The sequence below is a fragment of the Myxine glutinosa genome, chromosome 7, assembly GCF_964187855.1.
Source record: "Myxine glutinosa chromosome 7, kmMyxGlut1.1, whole genome shotgun sequence".
Lineage (NCBI taxonomy): Eukaryota > Metazoa > Chordata > Myxini > Myxiniformes > Myxinidae > Myxine > Myxine glutinosa.
In genome coordinates, this window is record NC_136267.1 from 80,489,400 (window position 1) to 80,511,986 (window position 22,587).

General features: G+C 44.8%; 1 protein-coding gene across 5 annotated transcripts in view; it reads left to right on the forward strand.

Annotated features, from left to right (window-relative positions):
* OVCA2 (OVCA2 serine hydrolase domain containing) overlaps positions 1-22,587 on the forward strand; it is a 73,209-nt gene that overhangs the window by 40,656 nt on the left and 9,966 nt on the right. For 3 of the 5 annotated variants that reach the window (XM_078781909.1, XM_078781907.1, XM_078781908.1), the window contains 3 exons: positions 1,632-1,702; positions 18,227-18,298; positions 19,689-19,820. In XM_078781909.1, coding sequence (XP_078638035.1) covers positions 1,632-1,702; positions 18,227-18,298; positions 19,689-19,820 — 275 coding nt within the window. Of the gene's footprint in view, positions 1-16; positions 93-143; positions 213-1,631; positions 1,703-18,226; positions 18,299-19,688; positions 19,821-22,587 lie in introns of those variants that run through there. The other 2 variants (XM_068122581.2, XM_078781910.1) reach the window with 2 other exon arrangements.

Consider the following 22,587-nt stretch of genomic DNA (forward strand, 5'->3'; position numbering starts at 1 on the left):
CGTGTTCGTGTGACAGAAGCGCCAGCCAACCCCACCGGTCCTGAGCAAGCGATTGGGCGTATGTGTCACACTGCCGCCTGGTGGAGCCGCAGGTTCGAGCGAGGCTCCTGCTGAGTCACAATACTATCTACAGTGATTAAGGAGGCCGAGCTTACCTCATTGCATGATGCCTTATTGCATAAATCTCTGCACCACCATATGGCACCGCATTGGTAAACAGAATGTACCACATTTACAGAAAACAAACAGTTTTATTTACACAACTCACATATATACAATCGCATGGTCTCTATTCCTAATCTTCATCAATGATCTCTCTGTCTCTGGAAAACCCCCTTTATCTATTTGCTGATGACTCCACCCTCTGCCGTGACATCACTCATCCTTCAGACAGGCAGACTGCAGCCTCTTCCCTCTCTTCAGATCATGACAAAAATCACTTGCTGGACAAACACTTGGAATATATCTTTGAATTCAGACAATGTCTCTCTCTCTCTCTCTCTCTCTTTCTCTCTCTCTCTCTCTCTCTCTCTCTCTCTCTCTCTCTCTCTGTGTCTGTGTCTGTGTGTCGTGTGTCTGTCTCTCTCCAAAAGGTCTGTTCTGGCAAACCCTCCTATCTACTTTTGTTAACGATCCTCTTGAGGAAGTTCAGCCACTCGAACTCCTGGGCACCACTAACAGCTATGATCTTTCCTGCGAAAAGCACATTTCAAAGTTGGCCTCCAAAGCCAGCTGCCGACTGGGCATCCTCCGTCCATACAATATCATTCCATGGTACACCCGAAATCCTATTCACCTGCAAGGTCCTAATCCACAGCTTTTTGTCCTGAGATCTGTCCACAACTTTTTGAAATATTTTGTCCACAGTGCACAACTCTCCCCCAAAAAAGGTTTCCATTGATCCAGCACATTGTCCATTTCCTAAAGATTAAAATTGACGATATTGATCAAAGCTCAGGTCAATAGGATGAAAAGTGACGATTTTTCAGATGAAAATTGATGGTTTTAGAAGTTTGACCTTGAGTTGACTTTTGACATTTTGACCTCAAAAATAGTTGGTTTCCCAATTTAGCGACTCGATATACAAATGCTGAACATTCAATTTTCAAGTCGATCGGATGAAAAATGGCAATTTTAGAAATTCGATCTCCAGATGACCTTTGACCTCAAAATCAATAGGCTTCTCAATTGTGACGACCTCTACAACTTGGTGAAGTTTCATGATGATCGGTGTAGAATTGTGAACTGTAGGCGAGTGACAAACAGACAGAGAAACAGACAGACAGAGAAACAGACAGACAGAGTAACAAACGCAACCGACCAATATACTTGAAAAATCTTCGATTTTGCAAGTAATAATTGAGTTGCATTTGCAAGTACAATATGCAACGATTACTGCTGTACTCGTGGTTAAATATTGAGAAGTTGTAACATCTGCTTTGATAAACGCCCACATTGCTTGACTGGTGTTTTAATGTAAGCTTTTGTTCTTGCTTTATTTTTGTTCTGCATAATTGGAGACATGGCACTTATAATAAACCAGCTATTTCCAGTAATTAAGTTTGCTTCGTCTTTTCTTCTGAGAAATAATTGAAACATGAATGCCACATTTAAATGATTTGATCCCACAGGCAAAATGCACAGACTTTTCGAGAGCGTACGGGATCTCTTCGGAAGATTTTGAAGAAGTCTGCAGAGTTTGGTGGGTTTTTGTGGCTCAGTAGTTGAATAGGCAAAGCGCTGTTGCATTGCCCTCACTGGTATGGGTTTGATTCCCAATGCTGCTCTGGGGAACGTCTGCACTCTTGGATGGAATTATGACCTGTCCATGATTAGTTACAGCTAATGCACAGCTGTTCCGGGATCCGGGAAAGCCTGGTGTTGGCTTAGCGGTTAGGGTGTCGGCTTGGGATCCTAGGATCCTGGGTTCGAATCCCGGTCTTATCGCTGAGTTAACACCAGGGGTGTTGACAGCCTGTCATCCTTCCGAGGTCGGCAAATTGAGTACCAGTTCACTGGTATTTCCCTGTGTGTTGCAAGAGGCGACTAACAGGGTTGGTGGCAGGAAGGGCATCCGGCCATAAAACATTGCTTCAAAAAGGGGACCACGGTGCCTGGAAAAGGCCAACCCCTGCTATGTGGGGAAAAATGGCCTCTAAAGGTTGTTCCATGATTAGTTACAGCCTTAGAAATGTCCACAACTTATTGTGAGCACTCATATCCCGTCATAGGTCCTTTGGGTCTTCACCACTACCACCACCACCACCATGACACCACCACCACCAGCACCCATTATCTCCTGTTATAAAATATTGTTGTGTGGATGCTCCCCATCCTGGAGCAGGGAATAGCACGTGGTAGGAAAATGCACATGCCGAGGTCATGCCTCAAGAACTGAGTTTGGAGCTCAGTTTGGTCGTTCACTTTAAGCGTGCAATCCTTTTCCAAGTGTCGGCTAACTCCGGTTATCAGGATTTTAACTTGATATGTGATTTTATGGATTTATTGAACAATAGACTCAGGCATGAGACACACTTTTGGACAGAACTAGCAAGATGAGAGACACATGATGAAAGACAAAAATAATAAATAAATAAACCCTTACAGTCACGTGAAAAAGTAAGTACACCCCATGTAAAGTTTTGACTTTTTCAACATATTTCAACATACAGCTATTTGATCTTCATTTCAACAATATTGATAGATAAAGGTGATATAATATAACAGATATCATGAAACATTTACATTTTGTAGTCCATTGAATAATTTAAATAAACATAAATGCAAATTTCGCATGTGGAAAGAGTAAGTACACCCTTGGCTCTAATAGGTGGTATTGCCCCCTTTGGCAGAAACAACCTCAAGTCGGCGTTTCTTATAACTGTCGACCAGTCTCTGACATCGACTGGGAGAAATTTTTGCCCACTCCTCCATGCAGAATTCTTTCAGCTGTGCGATGTTTGAGGGGTTTCTTGCATGCACAGCTCGTTTCAAATCCCCCCACAACATCTCGATGGGATTTAGATCCGGGCTTTGACGTGGCCATTCCAGAACCCTCCATCTCTTTCTTTTCAGCCATTCCGTGGTGGATTTACTGGTATGTTTAGGGTCATTGTCATGTTGCAAGGTCCACCTTCCGTTGAGCTTCAACTTTCCGACAGATGGCCTCACATTATCCTCAGGCACCCTCTGGTACCACCATCATAAACCATAAAGGAGGCCCAAAAACGCTCACCAAGTCCACCCATAACTTTGCCCTCAACATCGACGGTTTCCCAGTGTCCACCTCCCCTCACATCCGGAATCTTGGCATCATCTTTGACCAAACCCTCTCCTTCGACAAATACACTAAACAGATCACAAAGACAGCCTTCTTCCACCTGAAAAACATCGCCCGTCTCCGTCCATCCCTCTCCTCTGTGGCTGCAGAAACCCTCATCCACGCCTTCATCACTTCCCGTCTGGACTACTGCAATAGCCTCCTTTATGGTTCACCCTCAACAATCACCAATAAACTCCAATACATTCAGAACTCCGCTGCCCGTCTACTCACCCATTCCCGGACCCGTGACCACATCACCCCCGTCCTTTACAAGCTTCACTGGCTCCCCATCTCCCAGAGAATCCAGTACAAAATCCTCCTCTTGACCTACAAAGCCCTCCATAACCTGGCCCCATCCTACCTGGCTGACCTCCTCTCCAGACACACTCCCACCCGCAACCTCCGCTCTGCTGGTACCATCCTCCTGACCCCCCCCATCCAGACCAAATTTAGATCCTGGGGGGACAGGGCCTTCTCCATCGCTGCTCCCACCCTCTGGAACTCGCTACCTCACACCATCAGAGACTCCTCCTCACTCACCACATTCAAAACATCACTCAAGACCCACCTGTTCAACACTGCATTCAACATTTAACCCACAGCATCTAACCCCTGACTATCTCCTCTCCTTCTCCCTCCTTTGTGCTTTGAATATTTCCCTATTGATTCTTCTTTTTTTGCAATTGTCTTTATGTTTTGCTATGCGTTATGTTTTGCACTCTGTCAAAGCGTCTTTGGGCTTCCTGAAAAGCGCTATATAAAATAAATGCATTATTATTATTATTATTATCTGGTACAATGAAGAATTCATAGTGGATTCTATGATGGTGAGCTGCCCAGGCCCTGATGCAGCAAAGCTGCCCCAAACCATAATATTTCCACCACCATGCTTTACAGTTGGTATCAGGTTCTTGTCGTCAAATGCTGTCTTTGGTTTTCGCCAAACATGTCTTCTCTGGTACTGTGGCCAAATAGCTCTACCTTTGACTCAACTGTCCAGAGCACATTGTTCCAGAAGTGCTGGTCTTTGCCTCAGTGTTCATTGGCAAACTTTAGTCTTGCCCTGATGTTCTTTCTGGACAGCAAAGGTTTCCTCCTGGCACTCCTCCCATGTAGATCAAATGTGTGCAGCCTCTTTCTAATGGAAGACTCGTGCACTTTGACATCAACAGTGGCAAGAGCTACCTGTAGGTCCCGTGATGACATTCTGGGGTTCTTAGAGACTTCTTTCAGCATCTTGCGTTCTGCTCTCGGGCTGAACTTGCTGGGGCGGCCTGGCCGGAACAAGTTTTTTTTTTTTTCTTTTTTTTTTTTTTCTTTTTGTATACAAGATCGAGGCTCGTGAAAGAGCGAACATTAATCACACAGAAAGACAAACAGACACATAAAACAAATAACATCGGGAGCGGTAGACAAGATGGGGAGAGAGGGGGAAGGACACAAACACAACATTTGAGAGCAGGGACCGAGAGACATGGAGACATCGAGAGATCTGTGGGAGGGAGAGGGCTTTGGGGGGAGGCATGTGAAGGGGGGGGGGGGGGTGGGAGAGGTATAAACATATGGACACTGCCAGGATTTCCAGGAAAGAAGTTGGAATTTCAAACAAGGTGGATCTGGGGTGAATTAGTGGGGGTAGAAAAGATCAAGGTTATGGATGGGGGAAGATAAGAGATGGTGGTGAACAGCTGTTTTAAAGACCTGGAGGGAGGAGAGGGATTGAAGGGAGTGTGGGAGTTTGTTCCACAGGCGGGAGAAAAGAGGAATGAAAGAGTGAAGGTGAGCAGAGAGCCGAGATTTCGGCAGTTTAACCATCAGAGGGTTGCTGGCAGATCTTGTGCGACCTGTAGGAATATTTGGGGGACAGAGCACAGAGAGAGCTGGGGGAGCAAGGCCGGAGAGGAGTCGGTAGAAGACAGAAAGGCCACCTACCTGCCTGCGGTGAGTGAGTGAAAGGCCCTCAGAGATAGCTTCATCGCGGGAGATTCCAATGATTTTGAAAGCTTTGGATTCAACAGCGTGAAGCCGAGCCAGGTGTGAGGCAGGAGCACCAGCCCATAGGGGAGAACAGTATTCCATTGAGCTGCGGATGAAAGCCTTGTATGTGGTGAGGAGCTCAGGTGTGCCGAGGAAGGACTTCGCACGACGGAGGATGCCCAGTCGGCGACTGGCTTTGGAGGCCAGCTTGGAAATGTGGTTTTCCCAAGAAAGATCATGGCAGATAGTGAGACCCAAAAGCTTGAGTGACAGAACTTCTTGGAGAGGATTGTTGAGAAAGTAGATGGGAGGGTTGTCCAGTCGATCTTTTCGGAGAGACATAGTAAGAGAGTGAGATTTGTCAGGATTGAAAGACATGTTCCACTTGTTTGACCAGTCTGTGATTTTGTCCAGGTCTTCAGAGAGTGAGGAGGCTGCAGACTGCCGATCTGAGGGAAGAGGAATGGAGCGGCAGAGAGTGGAGTCATCAGCAAAGAGATAGAGAGGATTTTCCAGAGAGTCAGAGAGATCATTGATAAAGACCAGAAAAAGCACAGGGCCCAGCACACTTCCTTGGGGAACTCCAGCCTGAACAGGAAGGGGAGATGAGAGAAATCCATTCAGGGCCACACGTTGACTACGACCAGAGAGGAAGTCCGCAAGCCATGCATGGAGATTTCCATGGATACCATAGGAGGAGAGTTTGGTGAGCAGAGCTGGGTGCCAGACCGTATCAAAGGCCCTTGATATGTCAAGGGAGACAGCTCTGATTTCCTGTTTGGCATTGAGGACCTCCATCCATTGTTGAGACAGCAGAAGCAGCATGTCCAGAGTAGAGTGACCTGGTCTGAAACCAAATTGATGATCAGAGATCAAGCCATTGGAGAAGAGGAAAGATTTCATATCCGAAGCAATGATGGATTCCATGACTTTGCTGATAATTGGGAGCAGGCTGATTGGTCTGTAGTTGCAAGGATCTGTTTTTGCACCTTTTTTGTGTAAAGCGGTAATGTTAGCTGATTTCCAGGATGCTGGCAGATGACCTTGAGCAAAAGATAGGGTGAAAAGAACAGAGAGAGGGTGAGATAGAGCGGCAGAGCAGGATTTTAGGACCCGTGGGCTGATGCCGTCTGGTCCAGTTGCAGAATCAGAGTCGAGGTTTGACAAAAACTCCTCCACCTTGTCAGGAGAGAAGGACACAGAGTCCAGGAGCAGTTGGGTTCGACTGGGAAAGGTGGGAACAGAGAGAGATGGGTTTGGGACTAAGGATTTTGAGGCGAACACAGAGTTGAGGCATTCGGCTTTGTCATGTGCGATGTCAACTGTGTGGCCATTTGAGGTAAGGTAGGGGATGGAGGGGGAACAAACACTAGAAACGGATTTGACCAGACGCCACCAGGATTTGGAGGAAGGAGACAGGTTTGAGAGTTCATTCTTGAGTGAGGAGAGATAGTGCTTCCTGGCACTCCTGAGGGTAGACACACACTTGTTCCGAGCTTGGTGGAAGGAACTGAGATTTCCTTCACAGTTGGCAGTTGGCAGTTGTTTGGAATCTTCTCCACTTGTAGATGATCTTCCGGACAGTCGAATGATTGATTTCAAATTGTTTGGAGATCTTTTTAAATCCCTTCCCAGACTCGTGTAGGCATCTATGACCTTCTTTCTGAAGGCCTCAGAGAGCTCTTTTGATCTAGGCATGGTGACGTCGCACACTTCAACAACAAAGAGCAAACCAAACTAAATGTCTGAGGTTTAAATAAGACAGGTTCCTCCAAGATCCTCTCTATCGATGTACTAATCATTTGCACCTGAGCTGGTGCACCTGATTCTAATTTTAGGTATTTGAAGTAGTGATAAATGTAGGGGTGTACTTACTTTTTCCACATGCAAAATTTGCATTTAGGTTTATTTAAATTATACAATGGACTACAAAATGTAAATGTTTCATGATATTTGTTATATTATATCACCTTTATCTATCAATGTTGTTGAAATGAAGATCAAATAGCTGTATGTTGAAATATGTTGAAAAAGTCAAAACCTTACATGGGGTGTACTTATTTTTTCATGTGACTGTATATTGTATTACAATAAGAATATATGGGCCTGAAAACACATACACACCAGGCATGGAATCTTAGTAAGCTCAAACGTCTCTAAGCGAACAGCATTCAAGAGCAGGGTAGGGCAGGCATGTGCCATGCATGGATCCCGGAACAGCTGTGCAATACCTAGGAGTGTCCCCAGCTAAACGTCGTGCCTCCATTGACGGTCCAAAGTAAAAGAGACAGACTATTGCTTCTCTGGTTCTCCAATGCTGCCCCTTCACCCATTCCAACTCCTCTTATCCCTCACATGATGCAACTCATCCATAAAGATGGCGAATTTCCGCTGTCGGCCCAATAACGTCACGGCCCATAGCTCTGGCCCATTGCGATGCTTTTCCTTGCCAGCGCATCCAGCCAACAGTGAGCCACATTGTCGCTGCAATGGGACGATCTTACCCTGGTGCTGCTGCAGGTGATGACATTGACAGCACTGGTGGTGATGTCATGCCCTCGGGCCAACACAGATGCCTGAAGGAGGGAGACATGAACTAATGTATGTGCTGTTGCTGGGGCAATTTCATATTTAATGTGCTCTCTGGGTTCACTCACCTTACCTTGCCTGCCCTTGACCGGTTCGACAGGAAGGTCCGATCACACGACTTCTTTAACTTAGATAATCACAACTGCTAATCGCTCCCTTGCACAACATCACTTTGTAACAGCATAAAAAACAGGACGACTTAACCTCAACACACAGTTCTTGTTTCATGCAAACATCATTATCCTACATGTGCATTGTGCACGCGGTCCATGTTAAGGCCTTGCATTTTAATAACTACCCTGTCACCCACACAAGTAACATTATTTCGGCTACGATGCGTGGAAGACTTTTTGATAAGCAAATGTAATGCATATTGAAAAGCAAAAGTGAAGTAATCATATTTTTTGACATTTTCACTCCAATCGAGAGGTAGTCAAGCCATCGACTAGAACTCAACTTGGTGGCCCATTTGGTGCTCCCATGTTATTACTTGGTACATGATACTATAATCGCAGGTTCAAATCTCTTTAAATTTGTTTATTTGTCCATTGTCTTTTGACATCCCCTTGATTTGTGTGAATGTACACGAATTACCTCCGCCACCGAAGGTAGGCACAGGTTATGTTTTCACCTCTGTCTGTGTGTTTGTTTGCCTGTCTGTCTGTCTGAGCAGGATTTCTCAAAATGTTTTGGATGAATTTGGAGAAACCTTGGTGGACATTTTGGGCGTGCAACAAGGAAGGATTGATTCAATTTTGGTGAAGATCCAAATATGGATTGCGAGAATTGAGAGATAGGGCCCAGAACGATGCATAGCACGATATTTCAAACAGTCATGGACGGATTTCGATGAAGCTTGGTGGAAGAGTTGTGCAGGTGACAAGAATAAAGCGATCCGATTTTGTTGAATGTCCGGATGCATATCCGGCCTGTCTGTGGGATACAAAACGTAAACTGTTTAACCTAGCGAAGGTATGCGCTCCAGAGAGTGCCATTCTAGTTCACCACTGTAATCCATCAGTCTTTCCTTTAAGTTAGTGGGAAAGCAGTCGAAAGATATCCTTGAACTTCCTTTATATCTCTTACACACACCCTGGGGATAAACTCTTTCCCTTTGAAAGAAAAGTGTGCTCAATCCATGGGTGACCATTGCCTATTCAAGCTTGACTTTTCCTTTTTGCCACTCAATAGCTCATGAGAAACACAAGTCATGGGATCATTGATGTAATGTGTGTAAGCTCTTTAAACTAGTGTCATGGAACACCCACACTTCCTTGAGTATAAAAGCTGTACTTTACAACTACACTTTCAGATCTCTTTACAGACCTTTCATTTTATCAACCCATGACGTTTCTCATCTTTTCTCGTTAATTTTTTTATTGCGGCGAATGGGAGACTATTCTTGGCACTGCCTGAACTTTCTTGGCATTCATTAATTCCTCATAATTGCAATTTAATCTTTGTTCTTTTTTGCTGAAACTATCTTCAATGGACTTGGACATTTTGGACATAGCAAATTTAATGTGCCATGATTTATATCACTGAATTATACACTACATGGCCAAAAGTATGTGGACACCCGAACATCACACCCGTATGTGCTCGTCGAAAATCTCATTCCAAAATCATGGGCATTAATATGGAGTTGGTCCCCCCCTTTGTTGTTATAACAGCCTCCACTCTTCTGGAAAGGCTTTCCACTAGATGTTGGAACATTGCTGTGGGGATTTGCTTCCATTCAGCCACAAGAGCATTGGTGAGGTCGGGCGCTGATGTAGGGTGATTCGGCCTAGCTCGCAGTCGGCGTTCCAATTCATCCCAAAAGTGTTCGATGGGGTTGAGGTCAGGGCTCTCTGCAGGCCAGTCAAGTTCTTCCACACCGATCTCGACAAACTATTTCTATATGGACTTCGCTTTGTGCACGGGGGCATTGTCATGCTGAAACAGGAAAGGGCCTTCCCCAAACTGTTACCACAAAGTTGTAAGCACACAACTGTCTAGAATGTCATTGTATGCTTTAGCGTTAAGATTTCCTTTCACTGGAACTAAGGGGCCCAGCCCGAACCATGAGAAACAGCCCCAGACCATTATTCCTCCTCTGCCAATCTTTTCAGTTGGCACTATGCATTTGGGCAGGTAGCGTTCTCCTGGCATCCGCCAAACCCAGATTCGTCCGTCAGACTGCCAGATGGTGAAGCACGATCCATCACTCCAGAGAACGCGTTTCCACTGCTCCAGAGTCCAATGGTGGCGAGCTTTACACCACTCCAGCCGACGCTTGGCATTGCGCATGGTGATCTTAGGCTTGTGTGCGGCTGCTCGGCCAAAGAAACCCATTTCACGAAACTCCCGACGAACAGTTGTTGTGCTGATGTTGCTTCCAGAGGCAGTTTGGACCTTGGTAGTGAGTGTTGCAACCGAGGACAGATGATTTTTACGTGCTGCGTGCTTCAGCACTCGGCGGTCCCGTTCTGTGAGCTTGTGTAGCCTACAACTTTGCGGCTGAGCTGTCGCTGCTCCAAGACATTTCCCCTTCACAATAACAGCACTTACAGTTGACCAGGGCAGCTCTAGCAGGGCAGAAATTTGACGAACTGACTTGTTGGAAAGGTGGCATCCTATGACAGTGCCATGTTGAAAGATGCTGAGCTCTTCAGTGCGGCCCATTCTACTGCCAATGTTTGTCTCTGGAGATTGCATGGCTGTGTGCTTGATTATATATACCTGACTAATGGGTGTGGCTGAAACAGCCAAATCCACTATTCCACTCTACCATTATTTTGGCCATGTAGTGTATTTTAATAAAATTTACAGCAGCATCTTCTTCCTTCCCAGTGTGTACCCTGGATAAGAATAGGTACGCCGTATCCCTGCGTGTCGTAAGAGGCGACTAAGAGGGTTGGCATCAGGAAGGGCATCCGGCCATAAAAACATTGCCTCAAAAAGAGAACCATGACAATTACAACTACATGTGGGCAGGGTACAGCCCGAAGTGGAGATCGGTTTCTGAGGTTTGGGACATGGAATGTAGGGACAATGACAGGGAGATCAGGAGAAGTGGTGGAAGTATTGGTCAGAAGAAGAGTGGACATATGTTGTGTGCAAGAGACGAGATGGAAGGGAAGTGGTGTGAGAATGGTGAAGGGTAGGCAGGGACAGAAATACAAGTTTGTGTGGCAAGGGTGCCTGGAGGGCGTGAATGGTGTTGGTGTCCTGTTTTCTGAGGAGTTTGTAGACAGTGTGGTGAGTGTGACTAGAGTGAGTGATAGGTTGATGATGGTGAAAATGATGATTGGAAAGCTCTTAGTGAACGTCATCTCGGGATATGCTCCGCAGGTTGGTCGGAGCGATGAAGAGAAGGACAAGTTCTGGTGTGCGATAGAGAGGCTGATGGAAAACGTGAAAGATGAGGAAGTTGTTGTGGTAGGAAGAGACCTAAATGGACATGTGGGAAGGAGTATGGATGGTTTTGACGGAGTTCATGGGGGTTACGGATATGGTGTGAGAAATGGAGAAGGTGAAAGGATTTTGGAGTTTGCTGATGGAGCTGATTTGTTGATTTGTAATACTCAGTTCCAGAAAGAGGATAATAAGCTTGTTACATACACGTCAGGTGGGTCGACGACAACCGTTGACTACCTGATGGTGCGTAGGCGAGATAGGGGGCACCTCCGGGACCCAAAGGTGATCCCGGGGGGAGGAGGCTGTTTCACAGCACCACTTGGTTGTCTGCGACATAAGGGTGAAAGGTGCGAGGAGAGCTCGGCGGGTGAAGTACCAACCGAGAATGAAGGTGTGGAGGTTGAAAGAGGTGACAGTAAGGGAGGCATTAAAAGAGAGGCTGAGTAGGGTCGAGGATGATGTGGTTGAGCTTGAAAGTGGTTGGATGTCAATGAAAGCTAGTCTGTTGGGAGCCGTTGGTGAGGTATGTGGATGGACAAAAGGACCAGCGAGGCACTCGGAAACATGGTGGTGGGATGATGAAGTTGGAAAGAGGATTGACGAGAAGAGGAAGAAGTTCAAGGAGTGGCAGAAGGCGAAGGGTACGGGAGCAGAAACAGCAGAGCATGAAAGTTATAAGGCAGCCAGGAAGGCTGCAAAGAAAGAGGTAGCAAAGGCGCAGGAGGCATGTAGGAAAATGTTCGGAGAACGCTTGGATTCGGAAGAGGGTCAGAAAGCAGTATTCAGGATTGCAAAGCAGATAGCGAAAGAGAGGTGTGATGTGATGGGGGTGAGTTGCTTGAAGGATGAAGTGGGACAAATCGTTGTTGACCCAGATGGAATTAAAGGAAGATGGAAAAGATATATGGAAATGCTGTTGAATACAGAGAATGAATGGGATGGCAACATAGAGAGTAACCCAGTTTTAGGACCGGCAGAGAAGATAACTGAGAAGGAAGTTGAGGAAGCGATAAAAGCAATGAAGATTAGAAAAGCGGGAGGGCCGACGGGAGTTGTGGGAGATATGTTGAAGGCAACAGGAAGTTGGGGTGTGAAGAGAATGACAGAGATCTGTAATCTGGTGGTGAAAGAAGGCCGCATTCCAGTGGATTGGGAACTGAGTACCCTCGTCCCTCTATACAAGGGGAAAGGTGACCCTCTGGAGTGTGGCTCGTACCGAGCGATAAAGTTATTGGAGCATGGAATGAAGGTATTGGAAAGGGTGTTGGAGAGGAGGATAAGGAAGAAAGTGAAGATCGACGAAATGCAGTTTGGATTCATGCCAGGAAGAGGAACGACAGACGCGCTTTTCATTGTGAGGCAGTTGCAGGAGAAGTACATGGATAAGAGGAAGAAGTTGTTTCTTGGGTTTGTTGATCTGGAGAAAGCATTCGATCGGGTTCCACGCAAAGTATTGACATGGGCATTGAGGAAGTTAGGAGTGGAGGAATGGTTGATCAGAGTAGTGATGGCAATGTACAAAAGAGCACGCACAGCTGTAAGGACGAAGGACGGGAACAGTGGTGAGTTTGAGGTGAAGGTGGGAGTGCATCAGGGGTCGGTACTAAGTCCACTACTATTTGTAGCTGTGATGGAGGTGCTGGCTCAGAACGTAAAGGAGGGTTTACCATGGGAGTTGTATGCAGATGATCTGGTGTTGATTGCGGAAAGTATGGATGGACTGAAGGAAAAGATGAACACGTGGAAGGAATGTATGGAGACAAAAGGTCTGAAGGTGAATATCGGAAAGACGAAGGTGATGGCAAGTGGTAAAGCATGTGGTGAGGTGGAAAGAACTGGGAAGTGGCCCTGTGCTGTGTGTAGGAAGGGTGTCGGAATGAACTCCATTCAGTGTACAATGTGCGCTGAGTGGGTTCATCAAAAATGTAGTGGTCTGAGAGGGTCATTAACCAGTGTGGTAGCTACATTCAAATGTAAGGTGTGCACAGAGGGAGCTGCAGATGGAGGAAATGTTGAGTTGGATCTTGGAGACGGCGTGAAGCTGGAAGGTGTGAAAACATTTTGCTACCTCGGAGACATGCTGAATGGAGAAGGTGGATCAGACTCGGCAACGGTTGCTCGAGTGAGATGTGCATGGAAGAAGTTTCGGGAATTGAGTGGCGTGCTGATGATGAGGGGAGTGTCGTTGAAGTTGAAGGGAAAGGTGTATGCTGCATGTGTGAGAAGTGTTATGATTTATGGGAGCGAGACATGGGTAATGAACGTAGAGCAGCAACGAAGGTTGGAAAGGGTGGAAATGCGAATGGTTCGACGGATGTGCGCTGTGCGGAGTATCGTTGAGAGAGAGGAAGACAAATGATGAATTGCGAAAGATGATGGGAATAGAGCCTGTGATTGGTGCTGTGAAGAGGAACATGTTGGGATGGTTTGGTCATGTGTTGAGGAAGGATGAAAGTGACTGGTTGAGAAGAGTGATGGAAATGAATGTAGAAGGAAGTAGAGGATGGGGAAGACCGAGAAAGACTTGGCTAAAGATGGTGGAAGAAGAAATGCGGGCAAGGGGGTTAACAAGGAGAGATGCAGAAAATAGGGCAAAATGGAGAAGATTGTCATGGGGACCGCAAGGCTAACCCCCGCTCTAGCAGGGAAAATGGCATTTTAAAATGCATGTTGTTGTTGTATCTTCTTCCTTGAAGCCCACTTCTGCAGACAGAGCTTCAAGTGCATATAATGTATTTTGGAGTGAGGTCACATAAAGAGATTTGTTATCCATTCTGATTCAGGGCAATCTAAGTCTGACTCAACCTTGCCACAAAGGAGACATAGTTTACAGTCCATCATCACTTCTGTGAGAAAATATAAAGTACTTGTGAATTATTTTTTTTGTATTTGACTTTTCAAGATTGCCATAACTCTTTTTGCCGTAACCATAACTCAAGAGCCGTTAAATATCAAGATAATATGAAATAAATTGTTTGCCGCCTTACTATTCCATGACCCAGCAGGGTAGCCTCACGGAGGTATATAATATGGAGAGCCAATTGGCCACCTCGCAGCATTAGCCGCCGTGAAGCCACCGGAAATAGTCTGGCGGCCATATTGGGAAGCCGATCGTAAGCCTGTCAAAGCAAAGGCGTGGCGCACTGATGATGCAGCTGGAGCGAATTTTAGGACCGCCGACTATTTAATTAATATAGAATACTAATATTTGAACTGATATTCGGGCTCAGAATCCCGTTCTTTAAGGAAATGGTGTTCATTAAGTTTGAAGTTGATTCCAGACGCATTTTTCCTGGGGAATCCAATGGTTTAGAGCTTGTTTGAAAAAAAAGTGCCCAAAATTACCGCTCGGTGTTCTTTATCGTTCTTCTCATGACCCAATCACCCACTAGTAGGAATAAGAATCCTGACATGTTACACCCCTGTTTAACTCCCGTCTTCACCTTTAACCATTCTGTTGTTTCACCTTGGTCGACGACCGCACATTGAAAGTCTTGGTAAAGGGCTTTTACAAGGTTCACTAATTTTCCAGGTATGCTGTATTTCTTCATTATGACCCAGACTTTCTCTGGGCAAGGAGTCGAAAGCTTTCTAGAAATCTATAAAATTGAGGTACATCGTCGTTTGCCATTCTTTGGCTTGTTCTATAATATTCCTCAATATAAAGATCTGATGTGTTGTCATGTTATATGATGTTACTTAATTCAGTCATTATATTGTAACTAAGATGTGTATGTTTCTATTACCGAGATGTTAGAAACCACGCAGATATAATGATAACCAGAGTTTATTCTACACCCAGTCAGTCACATAAATGACATGAAACGCTGTCATGTAGTTAACCCACACAATTCACAGTTAACCCACAAAACACACCCACACCATGTAGAGATGAGGTCGCTCTTATATTTCAGCTTGCTCTGGTGTTGCCTCACTGGTGAGCAAACAGGACCAGTTTGCAATATTTTTTCCTGATGCGCTCTTCCTTCATGTCATCATCGAGTGTTCTCACAACATGATGGAAACGTATCTTGCTGTATGATTGTGATACAGAATGTATTAAAGCAAACACATGGTTGCTGTCTGCCTCACAGTCAAACATGTGCCGATCCAAGGAAGCAAATGTAGACCGACCGACCTCAGAAAGGACAGAAGTGGAAATTGCCACTCTTATCCCACTTTCACGAGGCATTTTGCCATTGCTTACAGCCAGGAGCCTCTTGACACAGCGTTCAGTCGCCTCACAGACACGAACAACACTGTGCGAGGGAACTATGAGGCCACCCCTGTTCTTGGTAACAATCAGGCTGTACATTGGTGTGGTTTGCCATTCTTCGTTGTTACTGGTCAATGCAGAAAGACATTGGCTACACTTCAGAGTCTTCCTCACCATCCTCACCACATAGCCGGCAATATAGCCAACACATGACTCTGTAAAGATGGAAAGTTGCTCAAAATTTGGAATATCCGCATAGTCGTGGTCCTCTTTTGCCGGCGATCTCAGCTCCAGGTCGTATCGTCTGGCCACCAACATGTCGTGACTCTCGTCAGGCACAGCCTGCTTTGCAACGCACTTGAAGGAAGCCGCATTCAGGATTCTGGTTGAGTCCTGTGCAGAACAGTTCCCACTTGCAGACTTGATGTCATGTCGCATCAAGAGGCGCTTATATGCGGCAACAAACTGCCGGGCCGTTGGGTTATTCCCACTTCCACATGCAATGCGGACCGCTCCAAAGAAAAGTTCAATGTGGTCTTGGCTCATTTTGTACGTGAGCAGGTATCGCAGGGGAGATGAGGCAGGTTTGACATATGTGAAATACAAAATTTTGACACTCTCTATGCAGATCATGAAACCAATGAAGGGGGTTTTCAAACGCGTATTGGTCATAACTTGACCATTCATGTTTTTGATGTTGGACAAGTAACTGTAGGCAGTATCCAGGAATGGCAGGAAAAGTCCTTCTCGTGATGTCATGAGTGGTGCCTTGTAGTTTCGTGCCAATGGATTGCGAGAATTTAGAATGTCAAACAGTTTGTCCAATGTTTCAATGTATTGGCAGGTAGCCTCACTGCCCTGAAATTCTGATAGTTGCAAAGTGTCCCTGCAAAACCGAATTGCATCTGCCACACTAGTGCTCAATGTCTGAGCAGCTGTGTCCACCTTCATGACATTGCTCTTCCACTCGATGTGTTTCCGGGAGAGCTTATTTCCCAGACGCAAGCCTTCCCTCTTCTGCAGATCAAAGAGTGCCTGGATGTATTTCCACGCGATGACTTTTTTGTTGCCATCCTCCATCATTTTCATGGATCCAAGACAGTTTCTTGCAAGTTTAAGCATGTGACATGCATCGAGTACAACACAAATTTTCTTTTCGGGATTTGCTGGGTGGGGAAATGTTGGTTTCACATTCTGCGGCGTGATGTCGGCACCTAGCTCACGTAACATTGTCAAATGAGCGGACGGTCCATCGCAAGTTAAGGAAACCACCTCTGCACCGATATCATGCAATTTTAGTAGACATTGTGTCACCAAATTCGCCTGTTCCTTCCCCGAAGATCTCAGACGCAGACGTCTGAACACGGACGGTCCGCATTAAACAAACACGGACGCAGACACAATCGGCTTCCCAATATGGCCGACAAGCAACTTCCGCTAGCTTCAGCCGACAGCCGTCATTGGCTCTCCATATTATATACCTCCGTGGGTAGCCTAGAGGTATGCATGCTCACCTCCTGAACTGTTTAAGAAGAAGAACCACTCCTTTCACATCTTCAGACCCATAGGGCTGCCGGGACAGTTTTCCATTGGCTGGCCAGCGAAGGCGGCACAATCCGGAACGGGTCACCGCACCAACGCAGGATGGCTCATTCTTTCCAGTAAGCTAGCTGGTACTCATTTCGCTGGCCTCGGAAGGGTGACAGGCCGAGTCAACCCACCTGATGTTATTTAACAACATGACGGGCTCAAACTCGGATCTTAAAGCAAATAAATAATTGGGTGCCACAAATAAATACACAATACTGTGTCATCATGATTCCTTTCTGGGGGAACAAAGATGGCGGACGCTGGTGTCATTGGTCAGCGTTGAGCCTCCAATCCAGTTAGTATAGAGATCAGTGGTCTAACCTGGGTTCGAATCTCGACCAGTTATAAACTTTCATCCAATGGACGGCACACACATTGATGTATCGCACTGCATCACATGGGAAGGACTTTCGGCTGAGTGTGGACTGTCTACTCGTATGCAAGATGTCACCAACACCATGAACAAATTACAAATTCCTGCGCATTTAGTGAAACATCAGGTCTGGCCAGCCGGTTCGTGAAAGGCTTGGGCCAAACAATGTTCTTTGGATGACACCACAATTATGTGGAAATAATTGAGGCCGTTAAAGAAGCGGTGAAGTAGTAGTAGAGTTGTAGCAGTACTTTAGTGGTAATAATAGTTACAGTGGTTATTTGTTTTTATTTGATTATATTAATCGAGTATCATAGCAAAAGTAATTCTCTACATGTTCCATTCATTATTTACTCGTGTGAAAAATTTCCTCACTAAATTAATAATGTCATGCAACGCAATACAATGTGATGTCATTTCATGAAAGTTTAACAACCTTTCCATTCCATTGCGCTGCAAATTAAATATTCATGCAAAATCCGGAAATAAAGTTAGTGGAAATGTAGGCTTATGGTTCCATTTAGGTATGCATGCCTTCTATGCATATCATATGAATGGCATATGTTTTGGACGTTGGAAGTATATTGCAATGTTGATTTAAGCAAACCGGATGACCTTGACCAGAAAACAATAATTCAAGTGGTTTATTCTTGACATTTGAATGTTATGTAAAACAGAACTTTGAAAGTCACACGGATGTGACTGTGGTGAGAGATACCTTCATCTTGCATTGTATGGTAATGCTGTGTTTTCTCAGTGTATATTTCTGCACCCCATGTTGTGCCATCATTGGAAGTTGCAGAGGGAGAAGAAGCAAAGAAGGAGACAGGTGGGCTTGGTGGGGTTTGGGTGCTTGCTTTTTCTTTGTCGTGTTTCCACGGCTAGTATGGGAGACTATTTGACCTGTGCCTCATTAAATATGGTATATGAGTTTTAGGGAGAGGACAATAAGAAAAATAAATTTAGACATGGTCACGTAATGGTTACAATGTCGGCTCTGAGTCTGGGAGGTCACAGGTTTGAACCCGACTCTAGTCAATTCATACCAAAGGCTTAAAAATGACTTGGTGGTGTAATGGGTAGAGCGTCGGCTCCGAGTCATACCAAAGACTTTAAAAATGCTTCGTGATGCTTCCGTGTTTGATGCTCAGAATTTTGATGGTTAAGCACATGGACAATTCCCATCGATCGGCATCCATAGAGGTGGGTGGAAATTCCTCCTTGGAAAATGCCCCGCAAAGCGCGGTGAGAAAAGCGGCTCCATTGTTGTGACGTCACTGGTACCCAGCATGGGAAGCGATGGCACTTCCCCCAAGCTCAGTGACTGTTTGTGTGAAAGTCAACTCTGGTATTCGTGTGTGTGTGTGTGTGTGTGTGTGTGTTCGTTCTGTGTCGCATCTCCTCCACGAGTCTTGGTCTGCAAAAAAAAAAGAAAAATAAAGAAGAGGCTCAGGTCAAGGAATTAACACCATTTACTGGGATTGCCAAGATCTCTTCACTCTGCTGAGTCAATGGAATCATTGTCTCTCAGGGCTACGATGCTTCTTTAATTTGTGTACATTTCTCGAAAGAAACTTCTCGAAAAGAAAAGATGATCTCGAAATGTACATTTTAAAGCCAGGGAGGTTGACTCAGCCTGTCATCCTTCCGAGGTCGGCAAATTGAGTACCAGTTCACTGGTAATTCCCTGTTTGTCGTAAAAAGGCGACAAAAAAAGGGTTGGCGGCAGGAAGGGCATCCGGCCGTAAAACATTGCTTCAAAAAGGGGACCAAAAAAACAACAACAACCACGGTCCCCGAAAAAGGCCAACCCCCGCTTGCGGGGAAAAATGGCCTCTAAAGGTGGTTTTTTTCTCGAAAGAAAACATTTTTTGTGTCCATTTCTTTCTCCACTACAAGCCATTTCCCATGTTCCGGTATGTTTCATCAGTTTTTCTGCAATTATAAGTACCTACAATCATCTGGTTGTTGTTACTTTTCCACGGTTTCCTACTCAAGTTGATGTTTTGTTTTGTTTTCATTTCTTTTATGTCCCAGTCAACGGAATTGTAATTGACGATTGTTTTATTTTTTCTTTCATTTCGAAACTTGAAGTTGCTGTTTGAGATTTTTGCATCACAAATATACTTTTTTGCCCTGGCCGTTTCTAATAATGTGACTGGCAGACATTGCTGCGGAGAAGCCAAGCCGTCATGTTTTGTGCATGTGTTTGCGTGCAGATGTCCGTGGTTGGTGGTTCAGCAAGATCGATAACTCTTTCTGTGCTATCGATTATGTTGAGATCTGCAAGGGATTTGAGGAGTCTCTGGACGAAGTTGGGCGTGCTGTAAAGGAGCATGGACCCTTTGATGGTATGCTTTTATTTTGGCCAGAATGAGTGTCCTGCTCAAGTGATCATGTTAAATATATTTAACCTCATTTTTATGGTTCGTTTTTCTTTCTTTCTTTTTACGGATTTAATTGTTACAAAGAGTGAAGCGATGTATCATGTCAAAATAGACTACAGTTGCATGCAGTTACAAATATTTGCTTAACATGCCAGCATCTTCAAAATTAGAAAGCTTATTAATTGCTGCAAACACTACAGCATGGTCAACCATACTTTGTCTATTGTAGAACTGTGTGGTGCTTTGTATCCTGTTTCACTTTTCTACCCATTACCCTTCATGCTATGGTGAGTAAAGCATACAGTCACGTGAAAAAGTAAGTACAGTACACCCCTTGTAAAGTTTTGACTTTTTCAACATATTTCAACATACAGCTATTTGATCTTCATTTCAACAATATTGATAGATAAAGGTGATATAATATAACAAATATCATGAAATATTTACATTTTGTAGTCCATTCTATAATTTAAATAAACATAAATGCAAATTTCGCATGTGGAAAAAGTAAGTACACCCTTGGCTCTAATAGGAGGTATTGCCCCCTTTGGCAGAAACAACCTCAAGTAGGTGTTTCTTCTAACTGTCTACCAGTCTCTGACATCAACTGGGAGAAATTTTTGCCCACTCCTCCATGCAGAATTCTTTCAGCTGTGCGATGTTTGAGGGGTTTCTTGCATGCACAGCTCGTTTAAAATCCCCCCACAACATCTCGATGGGATTTAGATCCGGGCTTTGACTTGGCCATTCCAGAACCCTCCATTTCTTTCTTTTCAGCCATTCCTTGTTGGATTTACTGGTATGTTTAGGGTCATTGTCATGTTGCAAGGTCCACCTTCGGTTGAGCTTCAACTTTCCGACAGATGGCCTCACATTATCCTCAAGCACCCTCTGGTACAATGAAGAATTCATAGTGGATTCTATGATGGTGAGCTGCCCAGTCCCTGATGCAGCAAAGCTGCCCCAAACCATAATATTTCCACCACCATGCTTTACAGTTGGTATCAGGTTCTTGTGGTCAAATGCTGTCTTTGGTTTTCGCCAAACATGTCTTCTGGTACTGTGGCCAAATAGCTCTACCTTTGACTCATCTGTCCAGAGCACATTGTTCCAGAAGTGCTGGTCTTTGCCCAGGTGTTCATTTGCAAACTTTAGTCTTGCCCTGATGTTCTTTCTGGACAGCAAAGGTTTCCTCCTCGCACACCTCCCATGTAGATCAAATTTGTGCAGCCTCTTTCTAATGGTAGACTCGTGCACTTTGACATCAACAGTGGCAAGAGCTACCTGTAGGTCCCGTGATGATATTCTGGGGTTCTTAGAGACTTCTTTCAGCATCTTGAGGTCTGCTCTCGGGCTGAACTTGCTGGGGCGGCCTGGCCTGAACAAGTTGGCAGTTGTTTGAAATCTTCTCCACTTGTAGATGATCTTCCAGACAGTCGAATGATTGATTTCAAATTGTTTGGAGATCGCTTTTAAATCCCTTCCCAGACTCGTAGGAATCTATAACCTTCTTTCTGAAGGCCTCAGAGCGCTCTTTTGATCTAGGCATGGTGATGCCGCACACTTCAACAACAAAGAGCAAACCAAACTAAATGTCTGAGGTTTAAATAAGACAGATACCTCCAAGATCCTCTCTCACGATGTTCTAATCATTTGCACCTGAGCTGGTGCACCTGATTCTAATTTTAGGTATTTGAAGTAGTGATAAATGTAGGGGTGTACTTACTTTTTCCACATGCGAAATTTGCAGTTATGTTTATTTAAATTATACAATGGACTACAAAATGTAAATGTTTCATGATATTTGTTGTATTACATCACCTTTATCTATCAATATTGTTGAAATGAAGATCAAATAGCTGTATGTTGAAATATGTTGAAAAAGTCAAAACTTTACATGGGGTGTACTTACTTTTTCACGTGACTGTATATGTAGATCATCTTCTTCTTCGTTCATATGCAGCACAAGGCTGCGGCGTAGCATCATTGGCTGAGGGTGCGGCTGCACCGCTGATGCAGTGCCCTCTGCTGGTTATGGCGAGAATTTGGCTACAGTGCCGGCGACAGCTCGCCTACTCTTTGCAAAGGACACCATTGGATATTTAACGTCCACCAACGAATGCTGGCAGACGGGACGCCTGTTTAACGCCCATCGGCGAGACGGCACACACATTTATGAATCGCCCTGCCTGTGAAACACCATGATGACAGTTTATAGCTGGGTCGGGAATCAAACCCAGGCTAGACAGCTGAGAGGTGAGCGTGCATAGTTCTACACCATCTTGTCAACCCAAGTTGATATTGCCCTGTAGGCTCTGAATTTTGAGCTAATTTTGTATTGTTAAAGATACCTAAAGGAAGGAGAAACAGCGAACTTGTGTTTTTGAAAGACAATACCTTTTGGTTTAAGGGGCCATGTTTCGTGTGTCTGATTTGTAAAGCTCTTCATGTCTGACCTGTGCCTCATTATGACTATGTACTTTGTAATTTGGTCTTCGCATCCTTGCCTTGTCTTCAGGCTAAAGTGCATGTGGTTCGTTTTAATGTCCTATTTGGGTTTTTTTAAATCGTTAATTATATAAATATTGGCATTTCTCAATAAAAAAAATGCGTGGCCAAAACTGAAGGTTAAAAGTCTAAGCTTGTACACTTACAAACTCTAATAGAATAATGAGCTGGTTGAACACTTGGAACATGTCTTTCAATGCTGACAAATCTCACACTCACTGTC